Raw genomic sequence first — 21,367 nt, 5'->3', positions numbered from 1 at the left:
GGTGTAAAAGGTTTGAGTTATGACTAGGGATGTAAATGGGTAACCAGTAAGCATCACCCTTACTTGATAATGCTTACTGTGTTACCCTTAACCTGCAGGGGCTGACGCAGACCCCCATGAGCAGGGAGCTGTTCCGGCTCTGCAGATCCCACCATGGACCCAGCCTGGTGCACTGTGGGCAGAAGCGCTTCAAACTGGCTGGAGCATCACGCATCCACAGTGGAGGGGCGGGGGGCTGCTCCAGCCCGTCTGTGGTGGGTGTCGGGGGCGGCTTCAGCCTACTTGGCTCCCCGATAGGTAGTCGACTAGTTGCTTACATCCCTAATCTGAGCACTGGATGTGAGTGGAAACCAGTTACGTGGAGAAGGTTTTGGTTTTTGGTGAATTTCCTCGTAAGAAATGGCCTGGGCATCGTAAAAGAGACGTCACGCGTTCCTTTGAGTGTGCTCTCGAAATGGAAAATAAACATGGCTGTGGTATTTCAACCTTGAGGCTGCCTTTAGAAATGAGAGCGCTGGCAGCAGGAGAGGAGGAAAGCCAAGTTTTTAATTGGACGAAGGCAGGGGGAGGCTGAACAAACGTGAGTTAACGATGAAACAGAAGCTGTTCAGATGAAAGGAAAACTAAAAAGGGAGACAGCATGTCCCAAACGTGCTAAGTGGAAAAATAAGTCGAAATTAGGCAAAGTATGGAGGAGGAGGGAAAAACTGAGTTTGTTGGAGCGAGTAAAATTTAGCAGTAGGTTGGAGACAGTAATGGAAAAATCAAAGTTGGAGAGGACATGACCTAGGGTTGTGACTGGTGTCAGCAGAGGTTTTTAATGAGTGTTTTCGAGCGTTGGGAATGTTTTGTTAAAATGCTATCTGTACTGAGAGCACGGGAAGGGACTTGTGCAGATGTTAATTTAATGTGTAATGTAAACAGCCAACAAAGAGGTGGCAGAATGTGAATATGGTAATAGATAGATTTAATGTTAATTAGTATTTTAATGGGTTGGAAAAGGCATAGTCTTGCTAATTTGGGAGAGCTCCAATCAGCACCAAAAGGTTGGTTGCTGTGAGATGACCTGATTATAAAGCTACCAGAAGATTTACACGCTGTTGCTTGCGTCCTTCAGGGCTCGGGGCGTGGGGGGTGCGGGAGTCAGGGCAAGAGCTTGGGATGGCGTGTGGGGGAGAAGAAATAGTCTAGTAAAAAGATATGAACCGAACTGAAGTCTAGGCTAGGGAGTTGAAGGTCATTGGAGCTGCATATAGCTTTGAAGTAAAGGAGTTGGATTTCACTTTATATAGCTGCTAAGCTGTGCCATTCCAGTCCACATTGGTAATTAATATTCGGACAGTTTATTGTTCTCCAAGTTTACTAACAGGTAACATCCGGCCAATGTCTCCTCCAACCTTTTTCTTGCTTTATTAGGACCTAGAGAGATGGAGACTTGTAACTTTTTTTTTTAAACTTTGCCCAATGGAAGGTATCTCCTATGACGTAACTCATGCTTCTACTCTGAAGATGGACTCTTCTTAACTCAGTGGGTGTACTCTCTGTGGGTAGTCAGTTGGGTCTGCTTTACTAATGAACATGTTTATGTTTTGCTTTAGCTAGTCCTGCAGAGCCAGCCCAGCTCTGGGACCAGGAGCTAGATTCTGTTCTGGCTCGCGCATCAGCAGTAGCATTGTGACTTCAATTCTGATTACACAATCTTTTGAGGTGTGATGCAGGAAGCACAGAGCCCAGGTTGGCTTTCCGAGGGAAAGGTGAGTCGTCAGAGGTGGCAGTTAAAGAAACTGCTGTTTATTGGTCTAATAGAGTAGCCCACCACAGAGCGATAATCTACGGGTTTCAGTCTCATTTTTAGTTTCTTTTCATTTGCTCTTTTTCTTCTGTTAAGATATGTGTGCAAAAAATGGTGCAAATTCTGACTGGTGGGTACCCTGTACCATATCAGGTACCTTCTAGGGGTGTTGGATATCAGGTAATTAAATAGTTGGGTAACCACATGAAATCTTAGTAGTTACACAACTATGTTACCCCATTCTTCTGCCTCTCGATCAGAGAGGTAACAGCTTGGGGAGGCAAGGGGCATTGGTCCGCGAGGGGAGCCGGTTTAAAAACCTCCCCTCAGGGACCGGCTGCCTGTGCTGCTGCCTCTGATGCAGAGGTAGCAGCATGGGATTGTAGCAGCCCCTGTTTGTGGGGGTTCCAAGCTCTCCCCTCTTTCCCCCCCACCCCCCGCAGACAGAGGCTGCTTTGTGGCAGCCTCCTGTGCTCCCCCTCCTGCCCGTTGTTGCCTCTGATAGAAGCAGCGGGGCGGGGTGAGGGAGGCAGCACCAGGGAGCCAGTGTTGGGGGAACCAGCTTTGAAGTCTGCTCCCCCCCTTGCTGCCTCTGATTTAGAGGCAGCCGGGGAGGGGGTAATACAAGTAGTTGACAAGATTAATTGATACATCTAGGCTTATCAGATTAATCGTATCGTCGACTACACATTGACATCCCTAGTATCTTCCACTTTTTCTTTATGTATTGCTGCTTCCTTCTGTCTGCCCTTTCTTTCCTGTGTTTGGACTGTCCTTCTGAAAGAGCCTCAGATTGGGATGGCAGAAGGTTTTCTATGCAGCAGGGCTGCCTCACTTTCTTCTGTAGACAGTGTAGCTCCCTAACAGACCTCTCCTCATTAGACCCAGCAAGCAGGCAAACCACTAGAAAGTGTGGAGAGTATGGACAAAAGGCGTTTCTTTAACCCAGTTGGTCAAAGGAGACAGATAATCTCTCCCGTTGTTGAGACTCCCTGATTGAAGAAAGTCAGATTAATCCTGGTTCCCAGACTAAGATACGTTTTACAGAGTAAGAGTTTAAGAAAATCAAGAGATGTACAGGAAACTACTACAACTTTGTTTGCAGGGTATTTTGGCTAATGGGGCCTATATGAAGTATGTTTCTAAAAGGGATATAAAATCCCATTAAAGTAGTTAACCGATAAAACAGGGACAGGCAAGGAGATCGCTCAAGACCCTGCGGGTTAACGATAACTACTAAGCATCACTTGGTGAGGTGGTGCTTCCCAGTTAACCTGTTAACCATTCACATCCCTAGTTTCTATCTACTCTTCTGTTTTAATAAGTGTATGTATTTGGGATAGATTCTGGTGGAGTAGCTATAGAAAGGGGCTAGCCATCTGCATGGCAGACATAGGAAGAGAATGGCATTACAGCCGATCCCTGAGTTACGAACACATTGACTTACAACCGTTCGTATTTACGACCAGCCTCCTATACAGCTGGTACCCGAGTTAGGAAAGAAATTCGCACTTACAAACAGCACGGCCGTACGTAAGTGAATGTAATCCGATTTACGAACAGATCGAGTTACGAACTACTGTTCGGTATGTAGCTTGTTCGTACGTCGGGGACCGGCTGTATTTTGTTGTTGTAGCCCATTTAGGCTGGCTTGCCTAAATTAATATAACTACACAGATCTGTGTTCTGTAGGATAGTAGCTCTCAACTTTTCCAGGTAACTGCACCCCTTTCAGGAATCTGATTTGTCTTGTGTGTCCTTAACTTGACCTCACTTAAAAACTTACACAATCAGACATACAAATAGAGAAGTGTCACAGTTCACTGTTATTGAAAAGTGGCTAACTTTCTCATTTCTACCATACAACTATAACATACATAAACTGGAATATAAATACTGTACACTGAAACATAAGTACAATATATGTGTCAGTATAAACGCCTCATTATTGGTCTGAAATGTTAGTGTGTATGGGCTTTGCTAGTGCTTTTTTTGGTAGCCTTTTGTAAAACTATACAGTATTTCCTCATTTAACACTATAGAGATGTTTCAGAAAATGATCGTGGTAAGTGAAAACGTGTTCTGCGGGGTCAATTTTCCCATTGAAAATAATAGAAAAGGTGGGGGTTGCATTTCAAGTGGTGGTGTCTGTTGGGACCGGGACATAAGGTTGGGGGAAAAAGGGGACTGGGTTACAGCAGGGAGGGGAGGTGTTTGGTTCTAGGGACGAGAAGGGGAGGGGAATTGGGTTGGGAGTATGTGACGGGTCTGCCAGGACTCGCACTCCGTCTGGCGAGGGGGGGGTTGCTGGGGAACGGCGTGGCGAGCGGCGAACCCTCCGCCGCTTTGCAGGGAGGCAGGGGAAGCCCCGCACAGCTGCTGGTGACGTGCCGGCTGGGGAAACCCAGCCGCCGGCCTGAAAGCAGGGGCGGAGGAGAGGGGTCAAGGTGTCTGGCAAGGGGGAGTCAGTGGGGAACAGTACGGCGAGCGGCAGATCTTCCGCTGCTTTGCAGGGAGCCGGGGGAAGTCGCGCGCAGCCACCGGCACTGGGCCAGCTGAGGACATCGTGTTATTCCAGGGACGGTCGTGTAATTATAAAAAATTCCCTAAAAAAAAATTGTGCTATCGCGAAAACGTGTTAAGCGGGCACATGTTAAATGAGGAATTACTGTACAAATATCTGTATGAGTTAATGTACCCGTTGGAAGACCTCTGCCTACCACCAGAGGAAGCTCTGATTGAGAACTGCTGCTGTAAGACATTAGCTTAAACAAATTAACGTAAGTATAGTAAGTCTGTGACCTTTGGCACAGTTAATGGCCTGATGATTCCCCTTAGATTTTTGGGGAATTAGGAAAAGCTTGCTCCATGGCAGCAACTGAAACCGAACAGTGAATGGCAACCTAAGGTACATGGAATTGATAATCACCAATCTGCTTGAGCAAGAAGTGATGGGTATGGTAGTGAGCACAATGGCGTTAATACGTATTAATGTGCTAACCTCTGGCAGGAGTACAGCCCAGTATTATGAGGGGGAGAACATAAGACTTAGTCATGGAAGTTTGAGCATTAGCACGAATATTTGTGATACTCAGGCCCTGTTATAGGACAAACTAGTATCTGGAATCAGTGTTTTTGTGCGTCATTTGATCCTTCAGTTCTATCCTTATTGTAGCCTATAAGGCTAGCCTGCTTGCGTGTCTATATCTCTTTTCTTATGGGTTTCTTATTTTCTTATGGGTTTGATTATTTGTTGTATTCTATTAGGTTTATCTACTATATATTTGAGAGAGTGAGTCTGTCTGTCTATTCAAGAACTTGTCCTAAGCAGTAAGAGCTAGGACCACCAAATTTGGTAGGCAGCGTCCTCTTCTCATGTCTTACAGCAAAGTAAAGGTTTGCTCATGCCAGCACAATGGGATGTGCCTGGAATGGGATTGAGGCTTCTCATCAAACCATGCAGAAAAGAGACAGAATCACAAGGCAGGTAGAAGGGACTGGCTAGGGGTGCCTCTTTTAGGGGGGAGGGGGAAGGGGCTGAAGTTCCCATTCCTACGGGAACATTGCTGGGTGTTCCCCTTTGTCAGGGAGCGAGGGGAAAGTGCCCAGTTTGCTGCCTTCCTCCCTCTGGCTGTGGAGCGCAGGGGCAGACAAACCTGGACCTGCCCCAGCCTAGGGAGATGTGCCTGCTGGAGCTGCAGCAGCCATGGAGAGGCACGTCTCACCTGGCTTAATTGAGTTAAGGACCCGAGGAACACCTAGTAAATCCTCTAGTAGATTTATAATAGAGTGTTTTGGTTGTAATGTGAGGGAACCACAGGCCACATCCTGACTGTCGAGCTAAGGCAAAGTTAGCATGCGTATGCTTGGGACCTTTCACCTAGATAAGTGGTCATGAGCTAAACCATAAGTTCCACATATGGTTGTGACCTTGATCGTAGACACATCACAAAGAACTTGATCTGACCTCATGTCTACTCTATAGGCTGGTGTGTTTGTATGTAAGTGTGCCCTAACGTTTTGTGGGTTAGGAAAGTAAGTTTGGACATAGGAGGGCTTAAGTGTTCAGGCTTTATAGAAGAGGTGACCCATCATGCCAAAGAAGGCTCTTTATTCTTGGTTTATTATCCTTTTGTTTATTAATCTGTTAGTTCCTAATTGCAAGTTTTAAGTCAGTTAAGTAAAACTCTAGTTAGCCTCTTTCGTTCTTTAGCCTCTCCTGAGCGCTGCGCCTTCCCCTCAAGAATTGAGGAAGCTGGACCTAAACTATCTTGGCGTGCTAGCGGCGAGGCTGGTCCTTTGCCTCTTACCACCTGGTTATCCAGGAAGGATGTGAGGATATTAATCAAAAACTTGTTAGTGCATAATATCGCATGCACCTCTAGAACAATATTCTTGCCTTTGTAACTCTGATTATTTTACCATTTGATTACTAGTTCACTTATCTCAGTGAAAGTGTTTAAGGGTACGTTTTGTCTGTGTGAGCATCTGCGTCTCCTTTGTAGCCTGCAAGCCTCTATACTCTCTTAAACCTTTCGCTGTTTTGTCCTATTCTAGCAATAATGCAAGGACCTCCAGGAATCTTATCCTGTTTAGAAGTTGGCTTTAGCAGTAGTATGGATTGGTTCTAAGTCAGAGTTAATATGTGTGATTTTTTAAAAGGAATTATAGTTAGATAATAGTGTGTGGAAATTTCCAGCTAGGCCAGAGGTCAAACCACAAAAGACCAGTGTGTTGACACAGAATGAATCATTCTCTCATGAAGTCCCAAAATACCATGACCTGCCAGACTGAACATCCTGCTTTACCAAGCAGGGGCAGTGAGCGACTTGTGGTATTTCTTGGTAATTAAGCCACAAGTTCCCTTTTTACCCATTTTAGGAACTTGTCCACGAAGGCGTGAAGTGATTTTTCATGTCCTGGTTTAATGCTCCAATCAAATGTGTGCCCTCTCCAAAGCCTTAGGGTGTGGAAATCTGTTTTGGCCTTGGCCATAGGTGATGCAAGAATGCCTATGAGACCCCTATGTGCAGGTAACCTCATGCTTCATCCTGTCGTCACCTCAAAAGGGTGTTATGTCAGTAGACGCAGCGGGAGTTGCTCTGAGGGCCATGAGATCGTAGGCATAAGGGAATCCCATTTGCGCCCATTGACATCAACCAGTTTCCTCAGCATCACCTTTAAGGGTCGATTGGTTCGCTCCCCCATCCCAGATGACTGTGGTCGGGATGGGAAGTGTAGTCTCTGCAGGACTCCCATCAATTTAAGACAGTTGGAAAAACTGCTCTGCTCTGCGATCCCTGGTCTGACTCCATTTTCGCAGGCATCCCCTGGCGAGAGAAGACATTCTACCACCACCTTGGCTGTTGGTTTTCAGAGGAAAAGCCTCTAGCCATTTGGAAAAGGGAACCACAAGATACTGGTTCCTGTTTGGGGTGCACGGTAGAGGGCCTATGAAATCAATCTGCCAAACCTCCCCTTTCCCTCCTCCGCTGGATCCTCGTACACTTGGGATTGTAATGGTGCGCTCTGTTTGACTGCATTCGGGGTAACCTGAGCACAGGTTAAGCAGGTGTGTCGGTACTACAGCTGCATATCTAATCCCAGAAGTGGCCACCCATCCACATTCTGGAGACATTGGATGGTTTTCCCTACTCCCTGGTGTCTTCCTGTGGGAGTATCATGAACCATGTGGATCATTTCCCTTCTCAAAGGAGTAGGGACCACCTGTATATGAGAGCAGTTTTCAGGTATCTAAAAGGGTGTCACAAGGAAAAGGGAGAAAAATTGTTCTCCTTGGCCTCTGATGATAGGTCAAGAAGCAATGGAATTAAATTGTAGCAAGGGAGGTTGAGGTTGGACATTAGGAAAAACTTCCTACCTGTCAGAGTGATGAAACACTGGAATAAATTGCCTAGGGAGGTTGTGGAATCTCCATCTCTGGAGATACTCAAGAGCAGGTTAGAGAGACACCTGTCAGTGATGGTAGACAGTACTGGGTCCTGCCGTGAGGGCAGGGGACTGGACTCGATGATCTCTTGAGGTCCCTTCCAGTTCTAGTGTTCTATGATTCTATGATACAGGGAAAGGAACCCCCTTATACAAGAGGACGTTGTCCACTCCCTGTAATTGCTGTCTGTATCTCCCGTAGCGAGGATTTGATTTGGGCGGCCATTCCCCATCTGTCTTTGAAAGTTCTTGAATTATTTCCATGGTTTCTTTATCTAGGGCCTGCAACTCTTTGAGATCAGGCACATCAGTCTTGACGGCTGCAACAGGACATTTGGGACCAAGAGTAGCAATGAGGGTTTTTAAGGTTTTCTCTTCCCAGGGCTCTCCTGAACAGGCCCCTTCACAAGCTAATCTATCAGCTTTCTCGTTTTCAAGGGCATGTGGGTTGGATTTGGAATGAGCTTCAACCTTTTTAACTGAGATTAAACATCCTGAAGGCATGAGTTTGGGAGCCAGGTGGCGGATGTACTTTAACAGCAAAGCGTATTTAATCACATCGGTGGATGTGAACTCGTTTTTCTCCCAACAGGGGAAGTACTCGGAGAGAGAACTGCACACCTAGGCTGAATCTGAGAACAGACTAAGGTCCCGATATGGAGCTTTGGTGGGGGCTTGCACAGAGTGTTCCAACACGCAAGCTACTGCTGCCCATTTAAGGCCTTGTTCTAAGCCAAAGCCTTAAGATATAGTCCATGTTGGGAATGTGTGAGAACTCCAGTGTGGCTAACTCCAGTGTAGCTACTGGGGTGTGCATGAGTTTGCCCTCTTCGAGGCTCTTCTTTTCCCATAGAGGGAATGGCATGGATCCCATATCCTGCATGTGGAGTACCCTAGCATAGAAGCTAGACCCAGCAACAGAGTAGATAACTAGTTTACTGGCTGTAATTCTCTAGCTGATATTTGAATAGCTTGAGCAAACTCTCCCTGTTATAACATTTAATAATATTTATTTAGAATCATAGAGCTGGAAGAGACCTCAGGAGGTCATCATGTCCAGCCCCCTGCCCAAAGCAGGACCAATCCCACTACATCATCATTTAAGTCACAATAGTGCGAAGAGAAGGCTCTGAAGATCGAATGCCTTTGGACATTGGGTTACTTGCTCCGGGGTGAAAGTTGAGAGACACTTCCCTTGTTGCTACACTGAGAAGGACTGCACTGAAGAGACACTAGGTGCAATGCTTCTTGCCCTTTAAAAGTTAGCCTGCAGGATAGGGATGTGAACGATGAGTCGACTATCTGATAACCATCTGATAAGCATTTGCTTAACAGGCTAGTCGACTAGTCACCCCCCTTGCTGTCCCTGTCAGAAAGAGGCAGTAAGGGAAGGGGGAAGAGGAGGGAGTTCTTCAGGGTATTTCAAAGCAGCAGGGCCGCATGGAGCCCGGGGTCAGCTGGGGACTCCACCGATGACTCAGGCTCCATGCAGCACTGCCACTTTGAAACACCGCAGGAAACACGGGGCCGGCGGGGGACTGACAAGTTCCCCACTGGCCCCGTGCTCCTGACAGCTTTCGTCTTTGAAGTGTAGCAACAGCCTCTTGCTACACTTCAAAGGTGGAAGCGCCCTTATGGACTAATCGAATAGTCGATGCAAACGGCATTGACTATTCGATGACCCAAATAACTGACATTTTACATCCCTACTGCAAGGTGCCCTAGATAGCAAAGTGACCGGCATTTCGAAAGCAGGTCAGTCAGAGGATAAGCTGTTCTAGGCCAGATGAAAATCCCACCCTGGCCTGGCCCAATCAGGGGAGGTGTACATCTTTGTCCAGAGGAGACTGCAAAGGGAGTAAGTTAGCTGAGACAGGAACAGGGGAGAGACTCTCCTTTACTTTGCTTACGTTGCTTTCTCTTTGCAGGTAAGTGGGATCCAGTCCTGTGACTGATGAATTTTCTGGAAGAGTGAAGCACGTTCCGGGTTGATTAGAGGCTCAGTAAACGCTGGTACTTGTGCTGCTGGTTTTTAGTGGCCAAAGCAGAAGCAGCGAGGTCACTTACGTACCGAGCCCCAAAGCACCATGGAGGACAGCTCTCCGCCTTCCTTTGGGCTTGATGTGCTTCATAATCTTAAAGTGACTCTTGTTAATGACACAGCCCCCAGGGCTAAGCGGCCTTTAGGCTTCCTGGAGGAGGATCAGCCCCTGCAGTCCCCTGCTAAGAAACTATGCCACCTGAGTCATTACTGTAGCACTCCGTGCCCATCAAAAAAGCTACCACGGTGCTCCTCAGATTCTCCCTGCTTTCTAGACTCCTCTGCCTGTCTGGATGATACCCAGTTGGAGAACATTGTCATCCGAGTGAGTCTTCCAGAAGACAGCGCTGTGGCCCTTTCTGTGGATAGAACCAGATGTTTCGATGATAGTGAGCCAGATGACACTCTGCTGGAGCCCTCGGATGACGAACAAGGGAACTCTCCCTTCAATTACACGGAGGAAGAGTGTAAGGAATTGTTAGCAGATGATAGCTTAGAGGACCAGCACTCTACTGGAGAGAGTGCCTTGGTGACTCAAGATGTATGGAGCCCAAGTGAGAAGGAAATGAGCAGCAACTATACACAGGAATCAGTCCCCTCTGAAGACACCAAGGCGTCATTCAGAACCATAGATGAGTTTGTAAGTAACGAGTTTCTGTCTCAAACTGGCTCTTTTGTTAATCCTGAATATCATCCAATTCTTGAGACTCAAACGGCCCCTTCTGTGGGGGAAGGAGGCCTGGCCGGGGACTGCTTGAAAGCCGGTGAAGCCATTGGCACCCGGTTGGACTGTGACCTTCAGGGGCTTCTCAATCTTTCCCCGACTGATGCAGACTCAGTAGATCAGCTGGAAGGAGATGATGGCTTGGAGGAAACCGGCGGAAAAGCTTCACGAGTAATAAGACACGACCCGCTCCAAAGGGCAAGCAAACTTAGTGCAGGCTATGATGAAATCAGCTCAAATAGCTTCGATGTTGAAGAGGACCCTGAGTGCCTGGCTTCTAAGGAGCCGCACAGTGCAGGCATGGAGAGCGTGGAAAAGCTGCTATCAGAAATCAAAGAGCCATCTCCTTTTGATGCGCACTTTAAAATTGCCTCGTATTCTCCTGCCCCTGCCTGTGGCCACAGTAAGCATGAAATGGAGAATCCAGTACCTCTATTGCAACTGCCTCTGAAAACCTCTGATGTCTTAAATTGGGACCCTTCCAGAGGAGCTGGCAATGGATCATCAGGGACCTTTGGCTCCCCAAAAGATTTGAACCAGGAGTCCACCTCTGTTGAAGAATCGTCAGACACTGTTAAAGTAAACACACACGTCTCTGTCTCTTTCCGGTTATAAATCAGCTTGGCCTTGGTGGTTTTTACAAGAAAATGTTTAATTTTAAAAATGGTTAAAATTGAAATCCTTTTGGCTTTCAACAAAGCAATCAGCTGGCGAAGCAGAACAAATGGGCAGGAGGGTGGATGGGTGAGACGTGATTTTATTTAAACGTCGCTCGGTGGGCAGTAGCAGTATCCGGGTGCGTCCGTGGCTTTGCAGCCTTGCACAGTCAGTGAGTTTTTCTGCAGGCAAATAATGAACACAGGAGTGTCTTTTGTCCACCTCATCCTCTTTCTCCTCCTCTCTCCAGAAAAACGCGGTCGTCTTAGACCAGAACCGTGGAGAAGAGCCCGCCTGCGGGAAGAAGCTAGGCAAAGTCATTCCCGTGCCGCAGGTGGAAGAAAGGTAATATGTTAGGCATTCCTTGGCTCCGCAGTTCTTGCACTGGTCTGTGGAGCACTTGCTGGGGGCCTAGAGACCTGGCTGCTTGTGAGGTTAATAACGCTTCTCGCTTCCGCTTGCTGAATTGCACAGAAAGGCGGGGATTTATAGACTGCACTGGGAGGCAGTATTCCCATGTGAACGATTGCTGTAGTTGTCCCAAGGGTTACTTGTGAAAGGTGGGATCACCTCCCCTCCCACTCCTGAGTCTGACAGGCTGTGTCGGAGATGTTCTTAGGCTAGGTCTATGCTACGCCAGAAATTCGACTTAAGAGACGCAAGTCCAGCTGCGAGAATTGCAGAGCTGGAGTCGTTGTAGCATAAACCGAATTTCAGGGCCGAGCCCACTCTGGGATGTTGACCGGAGAAATTCTCCTGTCAACTTCCCTTAGTCCTTGCAATTCTAAGGAGTACCAAGTCAACAGGACGCCCTCAGCGTTTGATTTAGCTGGTCCTTACTAGACCTGTTAAATCAAACCCTGGAAGATCTGCCTCCGAGCATGGATCTTCCTGGAGTACTGCTTGAACCTCTCTAGTCTGGCACCCTGGGAACCTACCCGGTGCTGAACCAAAGAATTTGCCAGACCACAAGAGGTCAGTATTGTCTAGCAGCATGACCAGCACTTCCACTGCTTGCTGAGCTCAATTAGAGCCAAATAACAGCACAGAACTCTGAGAGCCAGGCTACTTTTTTGAAAAAACCCTGTAGTCTAGCCACACCCTGCGTGGTCACTGGTCCCCTTTATCCCTTGGGCTTCCAGCAGATGGCAGCAACAGTCCACTGAGGAATGAGAGGGAACAGTGATAGCTGTCAGAGTAGGCCGTGCACAGCGCTGGTGTAGCCAGGCCTGTTCCCGGATGTTAGGGACAGGATGGGGGAGCAATGTCTTTTATTTAACAGAAGTTAGTCCGATAAAAGAGAGTCCCTCGCCCATCTCGTGTTTCAAGCTGGCAGTGTGAGGTAGGGAAAGATTCTACCATGATCTACTCTTACTCCTCAATGGACTGTTGCATCTGATACTCTAGATTTGCCACGCCCTTCCCTCCATCTCCTTCTGCGCCCAGTCCCGCTCCAACCCGGCTTTGTGGTGCTCTCTGTTATTGTCACGGCTAATGGGGACAAGTGTCCGCTCCTCCCACAGGCTGAGCACGGACTTGTCGGCTGTCCTGCTCCTAGGAGTGGCTTACCACGTCTCTCCTCACGGTTAATGTGTGCCGAAAAAAAAGGCACTTTTGTCTGAATCAGCCACACAGAAGAGCCTGCTGCTGTTTGTTACACGGAGCTTTATTTCCCAGGCACGTCCGACAAATTAACTTTCTTTTTCTTTCTCTTTAGACCAAAACGCCGGTTATGCATTTCCGAAGTAGAACTCGAACAAAAGAAGCATATTTATATCCAATGTGTGCGTGCCCATATACAGAATTCCATGGATCCTGCACCAGGTAACCGGCAGTGAGGACTGGGACAGGGTGTTGGGCAGAGGGGCGGCACAGAGCAAACCCCAAGGGCCACGTTTAGTTTGTTGGCGTTCAGCAAAGCTGGTTCAGATCTTGTGGTTTTTAGGCAGCAATAAGAATAACGTCGCCTGCTCCGCTTGCAGCAACGAGGGGTCCAATATGTCACCGGCCTTACGGTGGGACTAAGCAGTTTCTCTGACTGCAGTAGCTGGGATGGACCGAGAGTTTGAGGCACGTGCTCGGGTGGCATGGACAACGCAGGCACGCTGAAACACTGGCACTTTGGGCAGCGAGGGCTTTGCACTTGCACTTCGGTCGTAACGTGCAAAATGGGAGGAGTGCTCATGGGCCCGTGTCTGTAGGGGCGTTGTAGCTGTGATCATTCCTCCAGGAATCTAGACCAAAATGCCCACCGGATCTGGGCTCTCCCCCTGCCTCTTGCTGGGAAGGGGGAACCGAGCAGGGGACTGAAAGAAATACCTCGGTATGCCACCCCTTTGGTTAGCCTACAATACAAAAAAGCCTACCTATCACTTGAACGGTTAGGTCTTGATTTGATTTAATATCTTTAATTTATTAAAGGTCAGCTGTCTTTATTAAATATGTCATACTTGTCCATTGGCAGCAATTTAACGTCATTGTTCACAATCTGCTGTGTAACCTCCCCATCTCTCTCACCTGCCCCGCTTCGCTGTGGTAGCATAGCTCTCGTCCGTCACTCGTATGTTGCCTGTTTCGGCCGGAAGCTAGTTTGAGATGGGGACTGTCTTTTTACCTGTCCAGCCCACCGCTACACATACAGCTTTTCTGTGCTGTTGGTGGCGTTTATAGGCTAAATCACTTAGTGTCGCTAAGCGGGTTTTGCCCACGAAAGTTTCATGATGCAAGATGTATTTGTGTTCATCTCTAAGGCGCCATAGGACTACTTGTTTTTAGTGTAGCCAATTCCTTTAACTGCCAACCATTCAATCTCGATGGACACTGTCTAGTTGGGACGGAGTCCATTTTCTGAGCTAACTTTTCCTTGTCTGGCAAAGTGAGTGGACCTATGGCTTTGAGTGTCTGTGGGTATGTCTACACTACCCCGCTAGTTCGAACTAGGAGGGTAATGTAGGCATACCACACTTGCAAATGAAGCCCGGGATTTGAATTTCCCGGGCTTCATTTGCATAAACTGGGCGCCGCCATTTTTAAATCCCTGCTCGTTCGAACCCCGTGCCGCGCAGCTACATGCGGCACGAACTAGGTAGTTCGGACTAGGCTTCCTAGTCCGAACTACCGTTACTCCTCATTCCACGGGGTTCGAACGAGCAGGGATTTAAAAATGGCGGCGCCCAGTTTATGCAAATGAAGCCCGGGAAATTCAAATCCCGGGCTTCATTTGCAAGTGCGGACTGCCTACATTACCCTCCTAGTTCGAACTAGGAGGGTAGTGTAGACATACCCTGTGTGTCCTTCTGCAACTAGGGAATGGAATATTTCCAAAGAAAGACATTTGCTTGCGGCTTTCCACGTGCATCTAAATGCTGCAGAGGCTGCATCCTAGCGGATGTAACATTGAGATGCGCTTTGAACATCTGTTTCCAAGTCACTGGCTGAAACTGTTCATAAACTGATCACTAAAGAGATCATCAGGCGGCTCACTAGTTGAGCATTCAGTCTTCATTCAGCCATCAGTGGAATGAAATCCTCTTTGATGAGAGCCTCACCGTGGGTTCCGTCTGGCCCTGAATCCACTGCCGCTAGTGCCAAGACTCTCTGTTCTTACTTCATCTCCAGTGATGTGGCTTGCAGCACCGATTGTTCACCCAGTATTGGTACTTCCTCTCGGTCTGTAAGGGAGAGGTCCCACAGAACAGCTGCGACCTCCCTTGTTTTAAAGGGGATGTGAAGAACAAATGCAACGGTGAGTTTTCCCCTTCCCTCTATCGATCCTTCTCTTGCCGTTTGCAAGGTGGTTCAGTAAATGGGCCGTCACAGGATACTGACGTCCTAATTGTGCCTGTTGAACAGCAGGTGGAGCAAGCACTGTTCAGACAACTTCCAGGGCCTCAATCGTAGGGCTCTTCAGTACCTGGCATGCAGGTCGCTAATAGGGTCTTTCCTTAAGAGCGTCTCTGCTAGTAAAACTGTCCCAGGTGTGTGTCCAGGGGCAGATTGACACAGCATGTTACAGGGCTTCTTCCCCATGAAGGTGACATGTTTATCACCGGTCTGGAAATGCATCGTTTGCATAGTAAGGCTTCCCAGCTGGGTTATGCCGTTGGCAACCGGACTGAGATGTGACGAAGCTGGATCCTCTGGACCAGAGGGACAGAGAAGGCAACTTGTGAAGTGCCACAGAGGACAGTTAGGACCAGATTTGTGTTAACACCTTTCATTGAAGGTCTTTATTAAATAGCAGGTCCCATGGTTCTGGGAAGCATTGCAGGCAAGGAGGGTTCAGTAATACAAGGAGCCTAAGGGCAGCTGTTGGCTATGACTTAGGGGAAGATCTAAGGTGTGGGCTGAGTTTTCCTGAGGGAGGAATCCTAATCAAACCAAGCTTGGGACCGAGGCTTGAACAGGGGTATGGGCTGTTTGTGCAGCAGGTTGGGAAAGGTGCCTGTTCACAGTGAGACTTAGATGGTGCTTGGGGCTGGGGGAGAGGAGCTTCTGGAAGTCAGCTGTTTCGTGGTAGCATCATCTCTCCCTCCCCCCTCCAAGCCACCAATGTCCATGGATAGCTTTTCTCCTTTTTACTGGTTTGGGAGGATGGGAATGTGTCTCTAGGCAAAGGGAAATAATCCAGTGCTTAGGGAACATACCTGGGAGTTCAGATCCACATCCAGACTGGCCGTGGCAAGTCACTTCGACTTTGCCTTCCTTCCCCTTTCTCCGTCCGTAGACAGTGATGACTATTCTTCCTGCTTTCTCTGAAGCGCTCGGAGGTCATTCGATTAAATAAGGCTGGGAGCACAAAGCGTTCTCTAACTGGCCACGTTTTCAAAGAGTCCAAATACTCCAAGGAGACCAGATGCTGCTTACGAGTGGCAAGGGATTTTTTTCTACAGCTGGGCATTGGCTTTCCACTGTGATCCAGGACCCACTCATAGTGTGAAGAGGTGGCAGGTTATGAAGTGTTGGCTCTTCTTTTTAGCTACGGATCTTAAAGCGATTGCTTAATGGCCCTCTTCTAGGGAAAGAACTGCTGTGCTTGCCAATGGAAAGGGACGTTTTCTTATGTTTTTGTGAATGGGCGGGAGAAATGGCCAAAGACCATCTTGAAACCTAGCCCATGCTATGACACTTTTGAGACGTTGCACTGTAGGGAAAAACCCCGCCCTGTCCCTGAGGGAGTGAGGGGTGGGCAGAGGAGCCGTATGGAAAAGATCAGTCACCAATTTCTGTCTTTTATAAATAAAACTGATTCTGAAGTTTTCTCCTGGCTTTACATCACGCTGGGGCAAAGCAGGAGGAAAACCAGCTGAACAGACAATTACATTCCCCTAATCTGTGGTTGCTGTACACAAAGCTCCACCGCGCTGCACCTGTCCTCTGTTACGGCTCCAGCATACTCAGGCTTTTGGTGAGTAAGGAGATCTGGCCGGAGCACCTCTGTGATCTCACCCAGCATCTGAGAACAGCAATCAGCTGTCAGTTGCCTCAGCCCTGCTTGGCACATGGTTTTGGGGGAGGAGATAACAGGGAAAGAAGAAGACACTCAGTGAGGGGCAGGGTTTTCTGTAAGCGTGGTGCTTGTGCGGCCACTCAGGAGAAATTCAGATGCTGCCCAGCTGACTAGCAGAGTGCTCACAACTAGGTTTTGTATTTCTACTGGTGGTGCACATTCGCACATGCTTCAGTGCAGGCAACAACATTTATTCTGCACATGGATGGGAAAGATTGGCAGGAACGTTGTCAGGGGTAGAAAGAGTAAGAACTTGTGGTAGATCAACTGGGAGAAATCACAAATCTTCCAGTGACTTCTCATCTACTCTAAATAGATTGAAATGCTGGGTTGCTGTCTGAATTGAGCGGCTCGGCAGCTTATGCCTGATGGGTCTCTGCATTTTGTCAGCCCTCTTGGCGCTTTGGCTTGAGCGTGGACGTCCAAAGAGTCGTCTTTGGGAAGTGTGCTGTTGAAAAAGAATGGCCCTTGTCCGACTCAGGACAGGTCTTTGCAAACAGAAGCGAATGTCCCAGTGGATGAAGGAGAGGTGGGGCTGGTCTGTACAGAGGCCCTCCGTAGACAGTTCCTTGCTGGGGAATGGAGGAGGGTACCCGGTCGAGCCACTTGCAGTGTTAGCAACATGGCTGCAGTAGCTAGATGGAAAACTACCAGTGTTCACATTGGCTGAGGAAGGCCACTGTTGTCTCTTGCTAGCAACGTCATAACGGACTTCCACAGTAGCGTGTGTCGCAAGGAGTGTGCAGGAGTCTCACTTGCACGTCCACGCGCTGACACATGCAGTGGGCAAAATACAAGCGTTGCAGATACGCTTTGAACGGCTGACTTCCCCCTTTTGTGATCTGGCCACGCACGCTCACGGACCTTGCCAGACTGTCCGTTGCATTCTCTTGCCGAGGATTCCTGGTGCAAGGCCATTAGAGAATGCCTGATCTACTGAAAGGGCTTGTTCTGTGCGGTAGGCTATGCGGCTGTATGATCAATAATGTTACATCCTTGTCAGAGCTAAGTGATGGTGGATAAAGGTGTCTCTTGCTACACTCTGCTCATAGACGTGCAAATGGATCCGTACAGGGAGGAGCGGAGTTTGCTACTTGGAAAGCTTCCTAGCAAGTAATATTCTACTTATGTCAGGAGCAGGTGTCTGCAACATTTCCCTGGAAGCTCGAGTGCCCTTGACAATGGACATGTCTTTCTGGAAGACTCTGTCTGTCCCATGGTGTAAGACCAGGACCCACATTAGGAGCTGGGACCAGAGTTCCCACTCTGCTACTGTCTTTTATCTAGCCTCATGTGGCATGCCTGATCTCCCATTAACTCCTTCCTTTGCTGAATTGCAGATGCATTACATGAGTTGTACGCTCTGATGAATAAGGTTGCCAGCAGAGAGTACCAAACCCAGGATCACAGATGGCAGCATCCATCCGACCTCACCATGAGGTATGGTATCAATGTTTGTGAGGGTGGGGGAGCAGAGGAAAAGCCCCTCTTCAAATGGGGAAAGGAAACCGGCTTCACAAAGACCCTTGTCCAGGAGCTCATAGCCACGGCCGGTGTTTTGTTTTGTCTTTGTTTTGAAACTCATGTAAGAATGTGAAGTAACTAAGGCCTGAACGTGGGCTCTTGTTTGAAATGGTTATAGCTTGAGAGAGAGTCTCCTGGATTCTAACTATCTATCCAGAGAAATAAAACGCCGCAGTGCTCACCATGCCTGACGGATGCTGTGGGAAACAAAGCTTCAAGCCAAATCAACATGACAGCACAAGTGTCCGGTAAAATGCTTCTATGATCTCTTGCCAGTGAAAGTTACTACGAAGGTTTTCCTCCCTAGAGGAGGCTCCCCTCTTCCATCTCATCAGAGAGGAAACCAGCACGGGAGCGAGTTGTGTTGGTGACCCCTGATACGGACGCCAGTCTTTCCGGACTGACGCTGTCCAGTCACGTTGCTGCGTTAGGCCTGCTTAATCATGATACCTTGTGCTGACCTGCTGACGTAGAACTGAGAAGCTGCTGGCGTGAATAGCCCGAGCCAGCCAGATGCTCTTTCTTCTAAATAACTGTATTGACCGTTCATTTTGTTTTTGTAAGCATGACCCCACCCAGCGGCTTCCTCTTCACGAATATTATTTCCTAGCCATGTTGAGATCTCGGCCCAAGCCAAAGTGAAAGACTGAAGAGGAGCCCGCTCTGTCCCTGGCAGACGGGGGGATGCAGCACCTGACAGCAATATGGAAAAGCTTTGTTTCCCTACATCTGAAAGTGTTACAAACAAGTTCACTAAATGGAATTGGATTGTGGGATTTTTGTTTAGTTGTTTTTTTTTATTTGAAATCATTAAGAATACGAGTGGCCAGACTGGGTCAGACCAAAGGTCCATCTTGCCCAGTGCCCTGTCTGCTGACAGCGGCCAATGCCAGACGCCCCAGTGGGAGTATTGTAGGAAGTGTTTTTGAGGGGGTTTGGTTTTTGAACAAAGCCAGCAGCTTTTGCAGAATGTGCTAGCTCCCGGCAATGGCAATATTTGCATGCCAGCAGCTCCTTCTTTGGGAATTAAATGAGAAGTAAACTCTCATGCACTGAGCAACTTTCAGACTTTCCTGGCAGGCCAAGGAGAAACAGATCTCTGCAAGGAGGGTGAGAGAACAGAGAAAGCACTAAAGATAATGCACCTGGAAGGACTCTTCTTGTGCTCTCAGGCTGTTACTTAACAGGCAGCATGGCTAGATCGTTTTCGTTCAGAAATGTTGGCATAGAAAAGTGTCTGCAGACTTCCAGTGCAGTGGAACTAGGGAGGGCATTTTGCAAATTAGCCACTGTTCCTGCTACGCTTGTATGCATGCTCCTGCACTCCATGTTTGCCTTAATTCTCCTGTTACCGTTCTTCCTCTTCTGTTCTTGCAGAAAATACCCAAGGTTCTCCAAGAAACCCAGCCAAAAATTCAGCCTTACGCAATGGGTGAGCAAGAACTTGGCCCACTACCGTCGCTTCCAGGACATTCCTGACCACTTCCGGCGTAGCTCTGTCACCGCGCCCCCCAGTGTCTGAGCTACATGGTACCGAGGGACTGTGCTGGTTTTTTTTTCTCCGTTTAGTTTTTAGTGATCCTGTAGCATTAGCAGTTTGTCTCGTGGTTGTTTGCTCTGTGGATTGTTCTGTTTTAATAAGGCCAGTTCAGGGATTTTATGTGTGTTGTGTTTTTGAGACCTTCAGAACCTCCTTTTAAATACAGGTTAAATATGGTGAACTGTTCTGTACAGGTAACATTGTAGCATTTCTTCTCGGTGTTTTCCATTGAAACAAAAGTAAACTTTCCAGGGAGCAGCTGACAAGCAAAGGTTCCCCACTGTTCAAAAGGAAGACTTTTTGTTGGCTGTGACTTAATGGATATAACACTTCAGCTACCGGAGCTCAACGATGCAATTTAGAATCAAAATCGTTTCTTCAAAGCCTGGGCCCAGAATAAAGCTTTGTGGTTTTTTTAGATCGACTACTAGCTTCCCTTTGGACACCGCTGGCGATGGAATCACCTGCTTGGTCCATGTCCCTTTGTGAAGGTTAATAATGTCAGTATTCTCGGGTGACACATCAAGTTGGCATAAATTAAGAGGCAATTGGAGAACAGCCTGTTTTCCCTCTTCCTCAGATTTACTCGCCTCCCTTATTTGTCATCTTCATTTGTCCCTTTTCTTTGCAAACTGTTCCATGTACATTTGCACTTGGGAGTGTTTATAAATATTTTGCACTTTCTAAAAGTCTCTTGGTTTTGATATTACCCAGGGTGCTGGGGATGTGTGTGAGCGGACCCTTTCCTGCCCTCTGCCCTTTCTGGTTTCCTACCCGTGTTCTCGGAATAATAACAACTGTGACTAAAGGAGCCAGCTGTCTCTCGCCAGAGAGCTGGTTGGCTGCTCTGAAGTGAAAACAGCAGAGAGATCTGAACGAACAGCAAGGGGAGAACTTGAGCCATATGTTTAAGAAGCGCCTAAATGCAAAAGCTTCCTTAGCCACTTACCTGTGTTCCGAGGAGTCTGTTTCCTTGTTGGTCTCCGGCAGCTTAACAAAGTAACACAACCAGCAAACCGACAACTGGAACCTGCCCGCAGGCCCTGCGTCGTCACTCCATCCTCTTTCCTACCTGGGCATAGTAGCTGTCTCTTATGTTGGGGGAGGGGCAACCTGTCGCCATATTGGCTCTTCTGCTCCTCAAGGCCTTTCTTGCACCCCATCAACAGCTAAGGGGATGTGTGCTAGTCTCATGTCCCATTATGATAAACACATTCTTCAGGGAGACGTTTTATTTATTTTAAAGAGCAAGTTAGCCTGAGTTATTGCAGTGAAGGAAGATGAAGCATTCATGAGCACTAGGCATTTGACCGATTAACCGGCAAGCATCACTCTTACCAGGTGATGCTTACTGGTAACGGTTAGCCAGCAGGGACTGAAGCAGTCTCCCCGCCTGCCTCCATTTAACCGGTTAACCACAATGTTTGACTGGTTGACTAATTCAACGGGATTTTACATCCCTAATGAGCACCTATCTAGCAACTGCTCAGAACATGAACTCGCATCAGTCCTTGTATAGGGCAAAGTGGATCGTACGATTAAGAGTGAGCTTTGTGGCTCTTGTCTCTTCAGCTGTCTCAGTGTAAATAGCAGCTTTGCCAGCTACTTTGCCTTGTGTAGTTCTAACCTAG

The 21,367-nt window shown here is 47.9% G+C and overlaps 1 protein-coding gene across 5 annotated transcripts in view; it reads left to right on the top strand.

Moving 5' to 3' along the window:
- The window catches only part of S100PBP (S100P binding protein), a 55,100-nt gene that overhangs the window by 4,570 nt on the left and 29,163 nt on the right, over positions 1-21,367 (top strand). Inside the window, exons 1-6 of one of the 5 annotated variants that reach the window (XM_006117527.4) lie at positions 1,604-1,754; positions 9,670-11,085; positions 11,414-11,508; positions 12,881-12,987; positions 18,013-18,112; positions 19,574-21,289. In XM_006117527.4, the coding sequence (XP_006117589.2) occupies positions 9,829-11,085; positions 11,414-11,508; positions 12,881-12,987; positions 18,013-18,112; positions 19,574-19,718 (1,704 nt within the window). In that variant the 5' untranslated portion in view covers positions 1,604-1,754; positions 9,670-9,828 and the 3' untranslated portion in view covers positions 19,719-21,289. Of the gene's footprint in view, positions 1-1,603; positions 1,755-9,669; positions 11,086-11,413; positions 11,509-12,880; positions 12,988-14,781; positions 18,113-19,573; positions 21,290-21,367 lie in introns of those variants that run through there. The other 4 variants (XM_075908639.1, XM_075908641.1, XM_075908642.1 and 1 more) reach the window with 4 other exon arrangements.

Source organism: Pelodiscus sinensis, chromosome 25, assembly GCF_049634645.1.
Source record: "Pelodiscus sinensis isolate JC-2024 chromosome 25, ASM4963464v1, whole genome shotgun sequence".
Lineage (NCBI taxonomy): Eukaryota > Metazoa > Chordata > Testudines > Trionychidae > Pelodiscus > Pelodiscus sinensis.
This window is presented reverse-complemented; position numbering and strand designations above follow the sequence as displayed.